General features: G+C 51.3%; 3 protein-coding genes across 4 annotated transcripts in view; all 3 read right to left on the bottom strand.

Moving 5' to 3' along the window:
* Window positions 1-335: 335 nt before the first annotated feature.
* On the bottom strand, window positions 336-1,429 carry LOC131209665 (uncharacterized). Its single transcript, XM_058202780.1, has 2 exons — window positions 1,004-1,429; window positions 336-929 (listed from the first exon to the last, which is right to left on the bottom strand). Exons 1-2 carry the CDS (start codon window positions 1,425-1,427, stop codon window positions 454-456), a joined length of 900 nt encoding a protein of 299 aa, XP_058058763.1. The 5' UTR covers window positions 1,428-1,429; the 3' UTR covers window positions 336-453.
* A 607-nt stretch (window positions 1,430-2,036) lies between these two features.
* LOC131209666 (uncharacterized) lies at window positions 2,037-2,993 on the bottom strand. The gene is made up of 2 exons (XM_058202782.1): window positions 2,582-2,993; window positions 2,037-2,521 (listed from the first exon to the last, which is right to left on the bottom strand). The coding sequence occupies exons 1-2, from the start codon at window positions 2,970-2,972 to the stop codon at window positions 2,052-2,054; spliced, it is 861 nt and encodes a 286-aa protein (XP_058058765.1). The 5' UTR covers window positions 2,973-2,993; the 3' UTR covers window positions 2,037-2,051.
* Window positions 2,994-5,138: 2,145 nt separating this feature from the next.
* LOC131208815 (AT-rich interactive domain-containing protein 1B) overlaps window positions 5,139-12,584 on the bottom strand; it is a 34,196-nt gene continuing 26,750 nt past the window's right edge. Inside the window, exons 1-4 of one of the 2 annotated variants that reach the window (XM_058201716.1) lie at window positions 8,944-9,034; window positions 8,216-8,850; window positions 7,238-8,158; window positions 5,139-7,166 (exon numbers count right to left, since the gene is read on the bottom strand). In XM_058201716.1, coding sequence (XP_058057699.1) covers window positions 7,092-7,166; window positions 7,238-8,158; window positions 8,216-8,850; window positions 8,944-8,965 — 1,653 coding nt within the window. In that variant the 5' untranslated portion in view covers window positions 8,966-9,034 and the 3' untranslated portion in view covers window positions 5,139-7,091. Of the gene's footprint in view, window positions 7,167-7,237; window positions 8,159-8,215; window positions 8,851-8,943; window positions 9,035-12,584 lie in introns of those variants that run through there. The other variant, XM_058201715.1, reaches the window with a different exon arrangement.

Raw genomic sequence — 12,584 nt, forward strand, 5'->3', positions numbered from 1 at the left:
CATTTCGGATCGACGGCATCCAATTTATCGACGAGGAAGGGATGGACCCGAAACTGCCACTTCCATTCGCTTAGCAATCGAAGCGCGGTAAAAGCGCACAATGAACTTGATCGTTGTGTTAAACATTCCAAACATGTTTCAACAATAGTTTCGGAACAAACTGGATGCCCGTTGATTATACTGCAATCTTGCAATTTGTTCCGAGCAAACGAATCGGTCCAAAGTTCAACAGATAACAGATTGATTACAATATGTCGTGGGTCGCATGGGTCGTTGATCTTTCGCGTGTGTCCCCAACGATTGTGGGAATTTCCTGCAAAACAACCTATAAGCAGTGCAGTCAAAACAATAATTTTATTCTAATAAAAGCAAACGGTCTTTGAATCGTCCGGGGTCCGAGTCCGAGGCGACCATAATAAAACAAATACGAAATATAAAACAGTCAGTATAGCTTCAAGACCAAGCGTCGATCTCGTTCGCCATGTCCTCCGTGTGGAACAGGTCGAGATCGCTGATCGGCTGTCCCGGCAGTGCTTCGGCCAGCTTAAAGATCTTTTGCTTTTCGATAATAGTGGGCACCTCGATGCCGATTCCCCCGTTCACGTAAAACGCATCCACCAGCGTCCGGTTCCAGTTGATGGTTGGCAACGCGCTGTTCAGCCAATTCGCCGCAAACTCGTACAGCTCTTTCGCTCCTTCGTAGCGTGTCGGTGTCTCTGCCGTCAGATGTAGCTGTTTCGTTTGATTCTGTCCGGCGTAACACTTTTGGTTCACCTCGAGCAGAATATCCTCCAGAAGTTTCACCTCACCACGCAGCTTCTCCACCTCGCTGCTGCCAATACGCTGCGTTGCCGTGGTTAGGGCCGAGTTGGCGTTCTTGTTGCACGAGGAAGCTTCACCCGTAACGCTGCCCAGCAAAATGCGACTCTCTACGAGACGATAGGCGAATAGCGTAAATGCAAATGGCTTCCTCGCCGGAATGTTCTAGATGCGCGTTACTCACCTGAAACGTAGAACTCATTCGAGCGCGAAACGCTAGCTTTGGCACCGGCTTTCTGCAGGATCGCGTTATAGAACAGATGATCGCGGCTCCGGATGATCGCGTCGTCGCTGCGCAAGATGAACTTTCCGTACGTGATTTCGGTCGTATTGAGACAGATATCACAAAGAGGTGCCTCTTCCGAGCTGTCCTCTCCGGGGTTGGGTTTGTTGATGAAAATTTCGATCCCGAAGGCCTCCAACCCCGGGCGGTAGGGATACCAAATCAAAACACCCTTCGGATGGTAGATCTCGATATTCACTCCCTTCGGTGAACGGTGGCGGCTCTTCGAACGGTGTCTTCTGGCGTCCGTTGACTCGACCAGACAGCTAACCACCATTAGCAACGCCAGGCCGATTCCCCACCAGAGCTGCTTGCGGTTCGACATCGTTTCACTCGGAGCTGTTCACTTCTACTGATCTGCGGATGCCCGCGAAAGGTTTCTAATGACTAATCGATTACCGAAGATCGTGTGTTGGTGTCTTCCGACTCCTGATAAGTGTAGCCAGAAGGTCTAATGATAGTATTGGTGGAATGTAAACAGACTCTCCACAGGGATCGTTTCGCTTCGCTTATCAACACTGCATTTTCTCGCATTGCACGCGGTAACGAGGTCTTTCCGTAATGAAGGCCTGTTTATTTATTTATTTTCATCACAAAACCCAAAATATCACGGAGTCACGAAAACGACACAATTCAATTGCAGTTTTCGAACATTTTCGAAGTTCCTTCTAGTCGCAAACAATATTGCGCACAATGTTGCACAGTCGAATGAGGAACTATTTGAGCTACCAACCGCTAGAGAGCGCTTCAACAAAAAAATGATAGAAACATATTTATCCAAGGCAACAACTTTTCCGAGATTATAGAAAAATCAACTTCGATTTCGAAAAATCGACTTTAAAAAATGATTTCCAAAAACGATCTAATACGAGGAAGAAAATTACATTATTCAACCAAAATAATTAAAAAGAATGATTAAAATTAACACAAAAATCTTCGTTCTTCGAAGTCACATCAGTTCCGGGGAATTAGTGGTAGCTTCGTCTTCGTAATCATCCCCATCGTCGTCCCATGACGGAGGCGGTAAGTTATCGTAGTCGGAGACATAATTTGTCCCCTGGCAAAGATGAAGAATTCGCTTCTTCTCGATCAGCGATCGCAGCACCAAGACTATCCCTTCGTCGGACCGATAGATTTTGCCAAGCACGTCAGACCACGCAATGGCAGGCCACATCGATTCGAGCCGATCACGAACATATTCCACCAGTTCTCTCTGCGAATCGGTTTGCTTTGAATCGGCCACAATGAGCATATTTGTAAGCTGATCACACTGGCCGCTGTGGTCTTGTATGATCTGTTCCAGCAGACGTTTATCATTTTTTAGCCGCACGTTGTCGTCTGGCAAATGGGATTGGGCTGCATCAGGTCCTGCCCCGAAGCACGATTTAGCAACTGTAGGAAGGTAGCCAACACGGGATTCTAAAAAAACTAACCGTTATTGAGGCGTTCTCGTTTGTCCCCATCGTCAGCGTCACTTACGCGCCACATGGAATGCGCAGCGATACCGCCGAACAGCGCCCGATCGATAGTGTTTGGTGATCACGTATCGAAAGTGATCTTTCGCCCGGATTATTGCCGTCGGATGGAACAGAATCACGTTTTTGTCGCTCGGCTGCACAATGGTTGCATTGGCACAAACATCACAGCCGACGGCATTGCCCCGGGCAAATTGGTTGAGGTACACTTCGATGCCAAACGACACCAAGCCGCGGGAGGTCGGTTGCGTTACCCTTAGCCCTTGGGGTTGGAATATCTCAATACGATCGTTGAACCAACCACAATACTTTTGATTACGATAGCGGTTGCAGCGAGCAGCGGTCACAGAAGCACTCGCGAGGACAACACAAACGAGGACGGTTTGAAGATGCATTTCGTAGCGATTCGCGGTGCTCCAACTCCGGGAGGAAAATCTCTACTGACCCGAAGAGCAGAATAGCTGATAGAGCTGGTTCCATCTCATTAACTCTTCCGATAAGGCACCCCGGGCCGATAAGGGGCTGTGAATTCCCGCGTAACTTCCCAAGCGATGCGAAAAACGAAGCCAAGCATTAAGATGGGTTTTTGTTTATTTTAATCGTTTGTGGTTGTTTTATTTTGTTTTCAGCTTGTTCAGCGCTACTACTTTTTTTTGTTGCAGATTTTTAAATCAGTTTTCGATTCAGTTCCAAGAGTTCCGATCACTCGCTCGCTCGCTCGCTTCCGTTTCTCTACTTGTTGATTTGCATTTCTAAGAATTCGATTAATTCATGGCCATATTTTACCTCCATCATCGCCGCGCACGCCCTTCCTTGCTTGATTTGTTATTGTTTTGCGTTCTTTTATCCCACGAGCTGAGCTGCTGGGGTCTGAGACAATCTGTCCTTTTCCGTTCTTCTCCAATTCAATATAACAAAGAAAACAGTGTTTTGAAACAGTTGAAAACAAACACATATCACTATCCATCGACGGGGAAGGAAAAGGTTTACATAAATTCGTTTTTAGTGGCGGAGTTCCTACCAATCCGTTTACTTACTTGCGCCCGGTTCTTAGAGAAGAGACCAGATGTGAGGGAAAGCAAAACAGAAACGCGCGTCGTCGCGTGTCTCCCACCCACGTGTTGCCGTTCTACGGCCCTCGTTCTACTATTGTTTCTGCCACAACAAAACTCTCTCTCTCTCTCTCTCTCTCTCTATGCGCGCGCTCGATTTTATCTGCACTCCGTTTCATCGTTAAACTTAGTTTGTTTTCAATTTAGTTTTCACCTGGTGTATGACCCACACGTCGGGACATTCCCTTCCGGTGGTCGACATACACACACATGCACACTTCATGATTTTTATTCTTTTGAAAAACTACAAAAATTCATTTCAAAATGCATTTGTTACGCGTGTGGCGACACCAATGATTCCCCGCTACACCATTCCGCTGCTGCTCTCGACTTCAATTATTTACACGTCCTCCTGCCAAGGCCTTGTGGCCACAGTCCCCATTACGCGACGTTTTTCAGTACTTGCTGTGAAAGATCGCTCGTCTTCGCCACTCTGCTGCGCGCCACGTGTCAGTACAACAAATGTTCTCTAATGGCGCGATCGCACGTGATCGAGAGAAGCCCATCGCTTCGAGAGAAATGCTACCCAATACTAGCCCAAAAGTAAAAGAGAGGATATTTTAGTAGCTTTAGTTAGCTTCACTAACGAATGCCGATCTACCGATCTCTACTATACTCGACCTCTCGGTGTGAGTGAGTGTGCGATTGTGTTTCCATTTATTCAGTTTGATTAACGTTTTCCGGCCATCAATATGATCATTCCTCATCAAATGTGTCTCCCAGCCAGTCCGCCCCTTTCCGGCGCTTTCAATAATTAATTGTTTTGTTCTCTACTTAACTTACTTATCAACCTTAACATTGTTAATGTGTCCGCGCGTGTCGTTCGGTGCTGCCGCCAGTCGTTCTCCGCTGTAAATCTGTATTCTCTCTATCATTCACACCACCGCGTTATATGTTATTATTTGTATTGTTTTGCGTTTCTGTTTGCTCAATGCGTGTGTGTTGCGTGGTACTAAAGGATACATTTACTTCCTCTGGCAGCCTCTGCCTTAGTTGTGTCTCACAGGAAAGGTTTCTTCGAGGCCGCCGGTTCGACCAATTCGTCCCAAAAGCGCCTCTGTTTATGTGTTACATTTTTACTTATGATACAAATTTGTAAAACCTCTCTCCCGCGGGGCGCTGATTGCCCCCGCGTGTCTTGAGACGGCGACCCTTTGATAGGTGCAACACTTGCTCGTGTTGTCCATCATCATCATCACACACTTCCGTAGGAGAAATGTACAAAACTAACAACTAAGATAGTGGAACTGAAGCGGGGGGGGGGAACAAAACAACCTGTGTGACCCGTGAATCGGACCCTCCATTGGCACTGTTTATTCCTTTACGAAAAGTGGTCGGACCATTCCTTAACAGCGCGCAAACCAACTCCAAAGCTGTCCCCTTCGAACAGGAGTCACCTGCGGGGGGGGGCGGCTGCTTCGCTTCAATTCGATTGTGGGTCTATTACGTGTCGCCAAGTAGCTAATTATTTTATTGTTGTTTAATGTGTTTGTAGGTTCGATAAAATATAGTCTACGGTTTGTTTGATGTGCTGCGCGCGCGCGCGCGCAGTGAATGCGCCATGGACTGAAGCACGTCCGCGTTCCGAACTTCCGAAAAGGCGACCACGTCCTCGTCGTGTCGTTGTTGTTCTTATAAATAATGTTCTAACAAACTTATGCGTTTCGCTCGATTAACCTCGATCATTCCTCGATCATCCCGCATCATCGATGCTCAAGCTCCGAACCTTCTTCGATCGGGCAGTTAATGTTGTTGTTATACGATTAATTGATGGGCAATATCTAAACGATTTTTGTTTCGCTTTTTCGCGCGCGAAAACGTAAACAGGAAACACAACACACCTAAGAGAGTACTGATAACAACACCACACCGCGACATACAACGCGATCAATGATCACCAGAACAAAATAGACGACTTCACGGTAGATATTAAACACGCGAATCCAGGGGACTCCTGGGGCGTTCCGTCCCCAGGTTTGTTTCAGTTTTGTGACTCTCCCTTTCTGTTAACGGCAGTATAATGGCTTGTTGTTGTTTCCGTTGGTTCGGGGATTATTGTAACTGGGCTTCTGCTGCTTGTAGGTGAGAGAGGTTCGGCTTTGCACCGTCTTCTTCTGGCCAACAACAGGATCGGCGAACACAATTTGATTTGTATTTTGTCACTTAGACTTGTCCTAAAGGGGGTGCCGACCGTTGTGGCGTTCGGGTGTTCGGGTGAGAGAGTAACGGTTCTTAAGTTTGATTCATTTTCTACTAAATCCTGTGTCCTGCTGCGCGGTCTATACTATGTTTCGCCTCCCTCCGTGTTTGCTTGGTGCTATTGTAGGTTTGCGAAATGGCAGAGATTGGTTGAATATGCGTCGTGATTCGCTCGGCCCCTCGCTTCCGGTTTGGGATGACTACAAAATGGCGTTGCGTTAAAATGGATAAAACGTTCCATTCTTGAATTGCTTCCTGCGCTCTCTCTCTCTCTCTCTCTTTGGTAGCGGTTCTCATGGCCCTTCGATTCCATATGCCCCCCGTCTACGATGCTGCATGTGTGCGTTGTTGTATGTGTGTCCCTGAGTAGAACTAGCCCGGAAAAGATCGCGTTTCCTCTACCGTCATATCGCCGTTCGGTTCAGTTCTGCGCCCTTCAACAGCCCAACCCACGGGAACGTTCCCGGAAACTCTCCGTATCCGAAGTTCGAAGTGAACTCGGAGGGGGCCGAGTAGTAATGAGAAGGTTGGAAAGTAAACACAATCAAACTTAATACACATTTGCTAACGATTAAAATCACAAAATTGCTTTGAAAATGTTATTACGAGTAGTATTAAAACGAATAACGAAACACACAAACACACAGTGAATTGAAAAAACCTAATTATGGCGCGGCCACGTGCGTCTGTTTGTTTACGAAAACGAAACGGGGGGCGGCGCAATAGTCAAACAAACAGCAGCCCGGCGTCGTTGTGCTGCCTTCATGATGCTGTGCGTACGTACGTCAAGTTGTGACCGATCGCTACCACCATTAGTAGTGTTGCCAACCCAAAGACAAGCGCGTGTGTCGTGTGTCGATCGATCGGAGGTCAGATAGAGCCCATCCCAATATCTCCGTTCCATTTGTGCTCATCTGTCTATCGATCGAGCTTGTGCTTGGTAGGGGCCCTGCACGCGATCACTTCTAAAGATCGCACCGTAAACAAACTGTTCCTCCTTCTTGTACTGTGTATGTCTTCTTGCTTCCGGAAAAATCACAAATCTCGATCGAAACCATCGATCGAGCCCCGGCTGGAAATCAATCACACCACAGCCATTTCGAACGAACCACCAACCGTCGTGCTGGCGTTGGTCGCGACACCGAGGGCAACACGTCGAACGAGTAGCGGCGGCCACCACCGGTGGCAACTGTTCATTCATCATCACCAGCAAAAGACGGACAGCTCGCCCGAGTGCTCGTTACTGTGTCGCCAAGTGGTTACCGAGCGTGCCTTCAGCTGTGCGAGAAGAGGGAAAGTAGAGTTACGGAGGACCGGGCCATGCCGTGCCGTGTCGCGGCGCATCTTACCTGCTGCATTTTATCGAAGTCTAAACAGGGCCTGTGGGGCCGCTGCAAGCGCTGCTGCTGGTGGCGAGGCTGGCGGCGCCGGGGAGAAACCGCACAGTGAAACATTTTCGCCGGAGGACTAACGGACCGGCTGACGTCCATATTGGTTACTACCGAGGCGCTTCCGCCACTGGACCGCTGCTGCTGCTGCTCTACTGCTACTGCTGCTAGGGGGCACGGATCTACCGATCCCGGACTACCGCCGCCACGGCCTCCACCACTGATCGCCAGCGAGGACGTGGATGAGAGCGACGACGACGACGATGATGATGATGACGCTCTGGTTGTTGTTCTGGTTGTTGTACTAAGACCGGATCCTAGGCTGTTGCTGCCACCACCGTATTGATTGGTGCTGTTGCGATGGCTCACAGCAGTCAGAGGACTATCACAGCCAATGGGGCGACGGCCGAGAGTGAATCGAAGACCGCCTGTACCACCACCCACGAGCCCGGGTCCGTAGAATCCACTGCCGGAACCCGCACTGCCCACACAGCCTCCACCGAGCGAGGACAGCGACGATCTCGATCCGGACCCGAGCAGTCCGCCGCCGCCGTACGAAAGAACTCCCCCTACGTCGGTGGCTCCCGGCGGCCCCACACAGGCGCCACCACCCTCGGTGAGTATCAGTGGAGTCGTCGAGCGTTGTAAAATATGGCCACGGTGTGGTTTTAAAGCTTCTAAAGGGGGAGACGTACGGAAGTTGACTGGCGCCGACAGAAGCGCCTCCTCCGGGTGGTGCAGGTGCTCCTGATGCAGGTGCTGTTGCTTTGCTGACTGGCGCATCGAATGATGATGATGGTGATGATGATGAGCCGGAAGAGAGTGCTGCTGCGGATGTGTCGGCAGCGTTGCTTGCTGTTGCTGCTCTAAAAGGTAGCGAACCTGGAAGCAAACAGCCATTAGAATTATGATTCCCAACCACGCAAGATCAAGACGCACCTCATCGTCCGAGTTTTGGGCCAGAGATCGTTTGCGTTTCTCCAACAGACTGCTGTTGAAGCGCTTGTCACCAGCGGATGCGTTAGAAGCGGCACCGCTGAGTGTTTGAGTGTGAGGCGGATTGGAGGCCAAGCACAGCTCGTTGGCATACTCGTCCAGCGACTCGGCTCCATCTTCGGCGAACACGTCCTCCAAACTCACATCGCTCGCACCGGCCACACCGGCAAGTGACACAAACTGACCGCGCCCGCCCGTGTCCATCGGACCACCGGCGGCACTACCGATGATTGTCGTTGGCGTCATCGTCGTCATCGTCGTTGGACCACCCACCACTGGCGACACGTAATCCTTGTCGTCCTCGTCCTCCTCCTCAGCGATCTCTTCGGTGGCATCGTCATCTTCGTCCTCCTCATCGCCGCCACCTGGCAGCTGATCGCCGGCACTTGCTCCACTCACTTGCGCGATGTTACAGCTTCCGACGTCACCTGCGGCACCGTTGATCACTTCCAGCTCTTCCTCGGAGCTGTTCTGATCGTACAGCAGCAGGTGAATCGACGAGGGCCCCAAGAATGCGGGCGATTCGGAGGAGCATGCCGTATCGGTCGGAGAGGCCGTATCCTGGCGGGAGCTTAAACCTGCAAACACAAAGCAAACCGGAACACGCATTAGAAGCAGAACGCACAACACGCAAACAGCGAGGAAATATTTTGGAACCGATCGTAATTTACATGACAATACTTCGTCCCACATGCTGATGCTACTCGGCTGGTACTGGCAATAAACTGGTTTTGTGCGATCGTCCGCCCCCCTGCCCCGCTCACGAACACCGCGATGATCACCACACACGACCCGCGTGATGATGGTCCCTCCGGGAGAGCGAGAAAACCCACTTTTGTGGTCTAATACTTTTCTTTGTTCACGCGCGCACGCATCAGGTGAGATCAGGGTGCAGCGCCTACTCTAATCGAGTGCCTGTCAGTCAGCCAGCGACTGAACCACACACTGCCCGAGAGAGATGCGTTAACGGCTCGCCGCGTAGACCATTTGTCGCCTTCAGAACCTTCTGCTGCACTGCTTTTATAGATCGCGAACACACATCTCGCCGGCCCCCACGGGCCACACCAACACCAGCGGGCCGGAGCGGCAAATGGACCACTACACGCGCAAACCGCGGCGCATTGCATACCCGGCTTAGGCTGTGTACGTGTTGGGGTAAGAGATAACTCGAGCAAACCGCAAACTCGGCCGAACAGCTGACAAAAGTTTGCGAACCGGCGCGGCGATACACGCGTAGCAGGCTGGGACTCGGGTTGTGTTGGACAAAGAGCGAGCTCCCCCCCTTGGGCCATCCACCATCACACAGCATCGCCGTCGGTCGATTTTTAATCAGTTCGCGCATCTACTGCAGAGCGCGGACACAAACACATGCCCCCGCGACCGATCGGTGATTGGAGATTTCAGAGGCTACGGTCAGCCAACTTCCTGCTCACCACCGCACTACTACTTATCGGTCGTGTCGCCTCATCCCTCCGCGCTCGATCCTGTCGCCTGGCGTAAACAACATGTTTGAAATCCCGATAACGATACGACGGAGCAGATGATAAGAAGTCGCGCGATGATACGCACACGCACAGCAGGGCAGACGTTAGTCACGCTCCGAGACAGCGGCGAGGGCCGCAAAAACGTGCCAACAGGATATAATTGAAAAAGTAAATCACGATGCCAATTTGCGCTCCGCATTAACGAATCACCGAGAACGGGAGACAGAGAGAGAGAGAGAGTACATCGACATCGAGTGTCGAGTACGCAACGGCCCAGCAAGCCTTGCATTTGTTCGAAGAAGGCAATGACAGTTGGAAGGAGCCTGCTTGCTATCAGGATATTCGGCGAAAAAGTAATGGCATGCGAAATGCAACATAGTAACCCTCGACGACGAGAGTGCCCACCGTTGGCCCCAAACACAGTTTGCCATTCCAATTAGTAGTAGCCAGAAGCAGTTGAGAGTCCTGCACGCAAAAATCAGTGCCAGCATTTTACAAATAAACACCGTTTTTGCTCCGGAGCTAGCCCATCGCGTGCAGAGGAAGACACGCTTCACGGGAGGGCACTTGCGGCACTACCGGAACCTGAAGGAAGAACCGGAAAGCAACAAAACAACGGAGGAATCAGACCAACTGCAGAACGGCCACAGTAATGGGCCGCGACGATTGGCCCCACCGACGAGGGGTACACATTGTTGCAACAATCAGCCACGGGCTCCAACACCGTTCGACGAAGGATCAGCCCAGAAGGCGCACATTGTCACTCTTTCGATGGGCGTTCGTGTTCCCATAGACGGGGCTCCATCACTCGCGTGACATTAAACGGCTTTTCCGGGGCCGACTCCGGCAGAACCAGCCAGCCATCCTGTGATTGACGCGCCGGCAGGCAGCAGCCGGAAGAGTGAGGAAATTGGAACGATTCGCAACCAACAGTAGCAGTATCACCGAAACCGGGACGATTCTGACGATTCCCGATTCGGCGTTTTGGGGGGAGGGGGGTTGGCCCAACAGAAGATAATAAATGCACTATAATGCAGGGCGTGCGTTCACCCATTGATGGTGTGTGGCAACAATGTTGCAACCGATTTCGTCTGTATGTCGCACGCTTCGTTGGTTCGCGCGATGCGTGACGTTTGCGCACACGCAGAGAGACATTTGGCAGTAACATTTGTAAGTAATGGACGTGGTTTTTGGCTTTCGTGGGTACTGGCAAGTGACATCTAACTGGCACTTGGTTGCCGGCAAACGAGCCCCCAATGAGCCCGGGACGCCAGACCAGACAGAGGCGTGCGTTATTTGCATGCTCATAGGGCCTCTTCTCTGTACGCAGTAATAGCGCAGTTAACAGCTGTGACCAACGACAATCAGGGCACCCGAGCACCAACCCAACCTGTCTGCGTACGAGCAGCACTCCAGTGCCATTTACTGTCGTTACTGGCGCACGTAATTTATCCACAAATCCGGCATCTGTTGGCCAATTAGAACCCCCGACATAGCGACGGCCAGCGAAGCGAACCGAGCCTGTTTCTGATGCGCAAAGAGTCCAGGGAGAACGGGGGAGCAAACCGCGGACTAATTGAAGTCGCACTGTGATTGTCGTTTATCTAAAACGGTCGGGATGAGATGGGCACCAATGGGGAACTCGCCATCGGTGTGGGCTCGTCTTACTGCACTGCGGTGAGCGCTAAAAAAATGAGGCCAGCCTATCTGCGGTCACGCGAGAGTGTGTCACTTTCCCTTCCGGATGATGCATTTGCGGCCGCAGCCGCGGACACATGTGCACCGGGGGGCGGCAGGCCCGGCAGCTTCGCACACTTCTAAGCGCTCTAACCTTGAACGAGTGCAATGCTCCGAACCACTCCGAGGGAAAGCTAACTTTGTTGCAGCGGCCAATGCAACGGGCGCGCGGCCCAACACACAACGCGAGCTGCACTTTCTGCATGTGTTGGCGCTGTAACATTGATTAGTTTACTTAGCCAACCGGCGGGGAGAGCACGATACACACCCCACCGGCGATGACCTGGCGTCGTCGGCGACCATATTGCCCCGCGCGGGCCGGTCAACGATGCATCGATTAAAAATAGTCTCCACTAATGGCCGCAGGGGGTGTCTAGGAGCACGGTTTGTTAGACAACAAACACAGACAAGCACGGAGGGAGTTGACATTCCCGAGGGGTCTGGGCAAATCTCACGTGTACGGCCACACTTGGGCCGTCTTCGTTGACGCCTCGAAATCGAACGTCAAGTGAATCGGCCGCCCTCTGACGACCCCCGCCATCATCGCTATCATCATTTCGCCGGCTCTCGGCTATTGCATCATCGTCAGCAGCAGTATGCAGCGGCGATTGATTTGATTACATTTAACGCTAGTTGCTCCACCACCTACAGGATCCCGACGAGGGGTTCGCGGTTGGCCTCGGTACAGCCTGTTTCATAATGCAGCCACAAGCTTCGCACAGCAGCTGGCGCACCAATCATTTCGGCATTGCCGGTAGCGAAGAACCACTTCCTCTGCGACGTGCCCGAGTTCTCCATTCGATGAGATCATCTACGGGCGTCGTCGTAATAAAGCCGGCAACGCCCGCAGCCGCCGGCTTCGGGGTTCGGTTTTCCGCCCATAAAGTGCACTTAATGGCCACAAATGATCGACGGCGATGAAAGTCAATTGTGGGGTAATTTTCCAAACTGTTGGGTTAAGGAATCACTCGAACAACTAAAAATAGTGCTGGTTGCCGCTGGCGGATGGTCGCGTGGTGGCTTGCAGTTTTAGACTCAGTTTTACGATCCCGGCAGATTGTGGACAATGTAATGGGAGTGGGGGGAGGATG

Source organism: Anopheles bellator, chromosome 2 (genome assembly GCF_943735745.2).
Source record: "Anopheles bellator chromosome 2, idAnoBellAS_SP24_06.2, whole genome shotgun sequence".
NCBI classification, from domain to species: Eukaryota; Metazoa; Arthropoda; class Insecta; order Diptera; family Culicidae; genus Anopheles; species Anopheles bellator.

What these genes read in the sequence shown, in the direction of transcription:
- LOC131209666 (XM_058202782.1), bottom strand. Translation starts at nt 2,972, where the DNA reads ATGCATCTTCAAACCGTCCTCGTTTGTGTTGTCCTCGCGAGTGCTTCT. An exon ending in CTGCGCATTCCATGTGGCGC is followed by an intron (nt 2,522 to 2,581) that starts GTAAGTGACGCT and finishes TAGTTTTTTTAG; the next exon opens with AATCCCGTGTTGGCTACCTT.
- LOC131209665 (XM_058202780.1), bottom strand. Translation starts at nt 1,427, where the DNA reads ATGTCGAACCGCAAGCAGCTCTGGTGGGGAATCGGCCTGGCGTTGCTA. An exon ending in GAATGAGTTCTACGTTTCAG is followed by an intron (nt 930 to 1,003) that starts GTGAGTAACGCG and finishes ATCGTCTCGTAG; the next exon opens with AGAGTCGCATTTTGCTGGGC.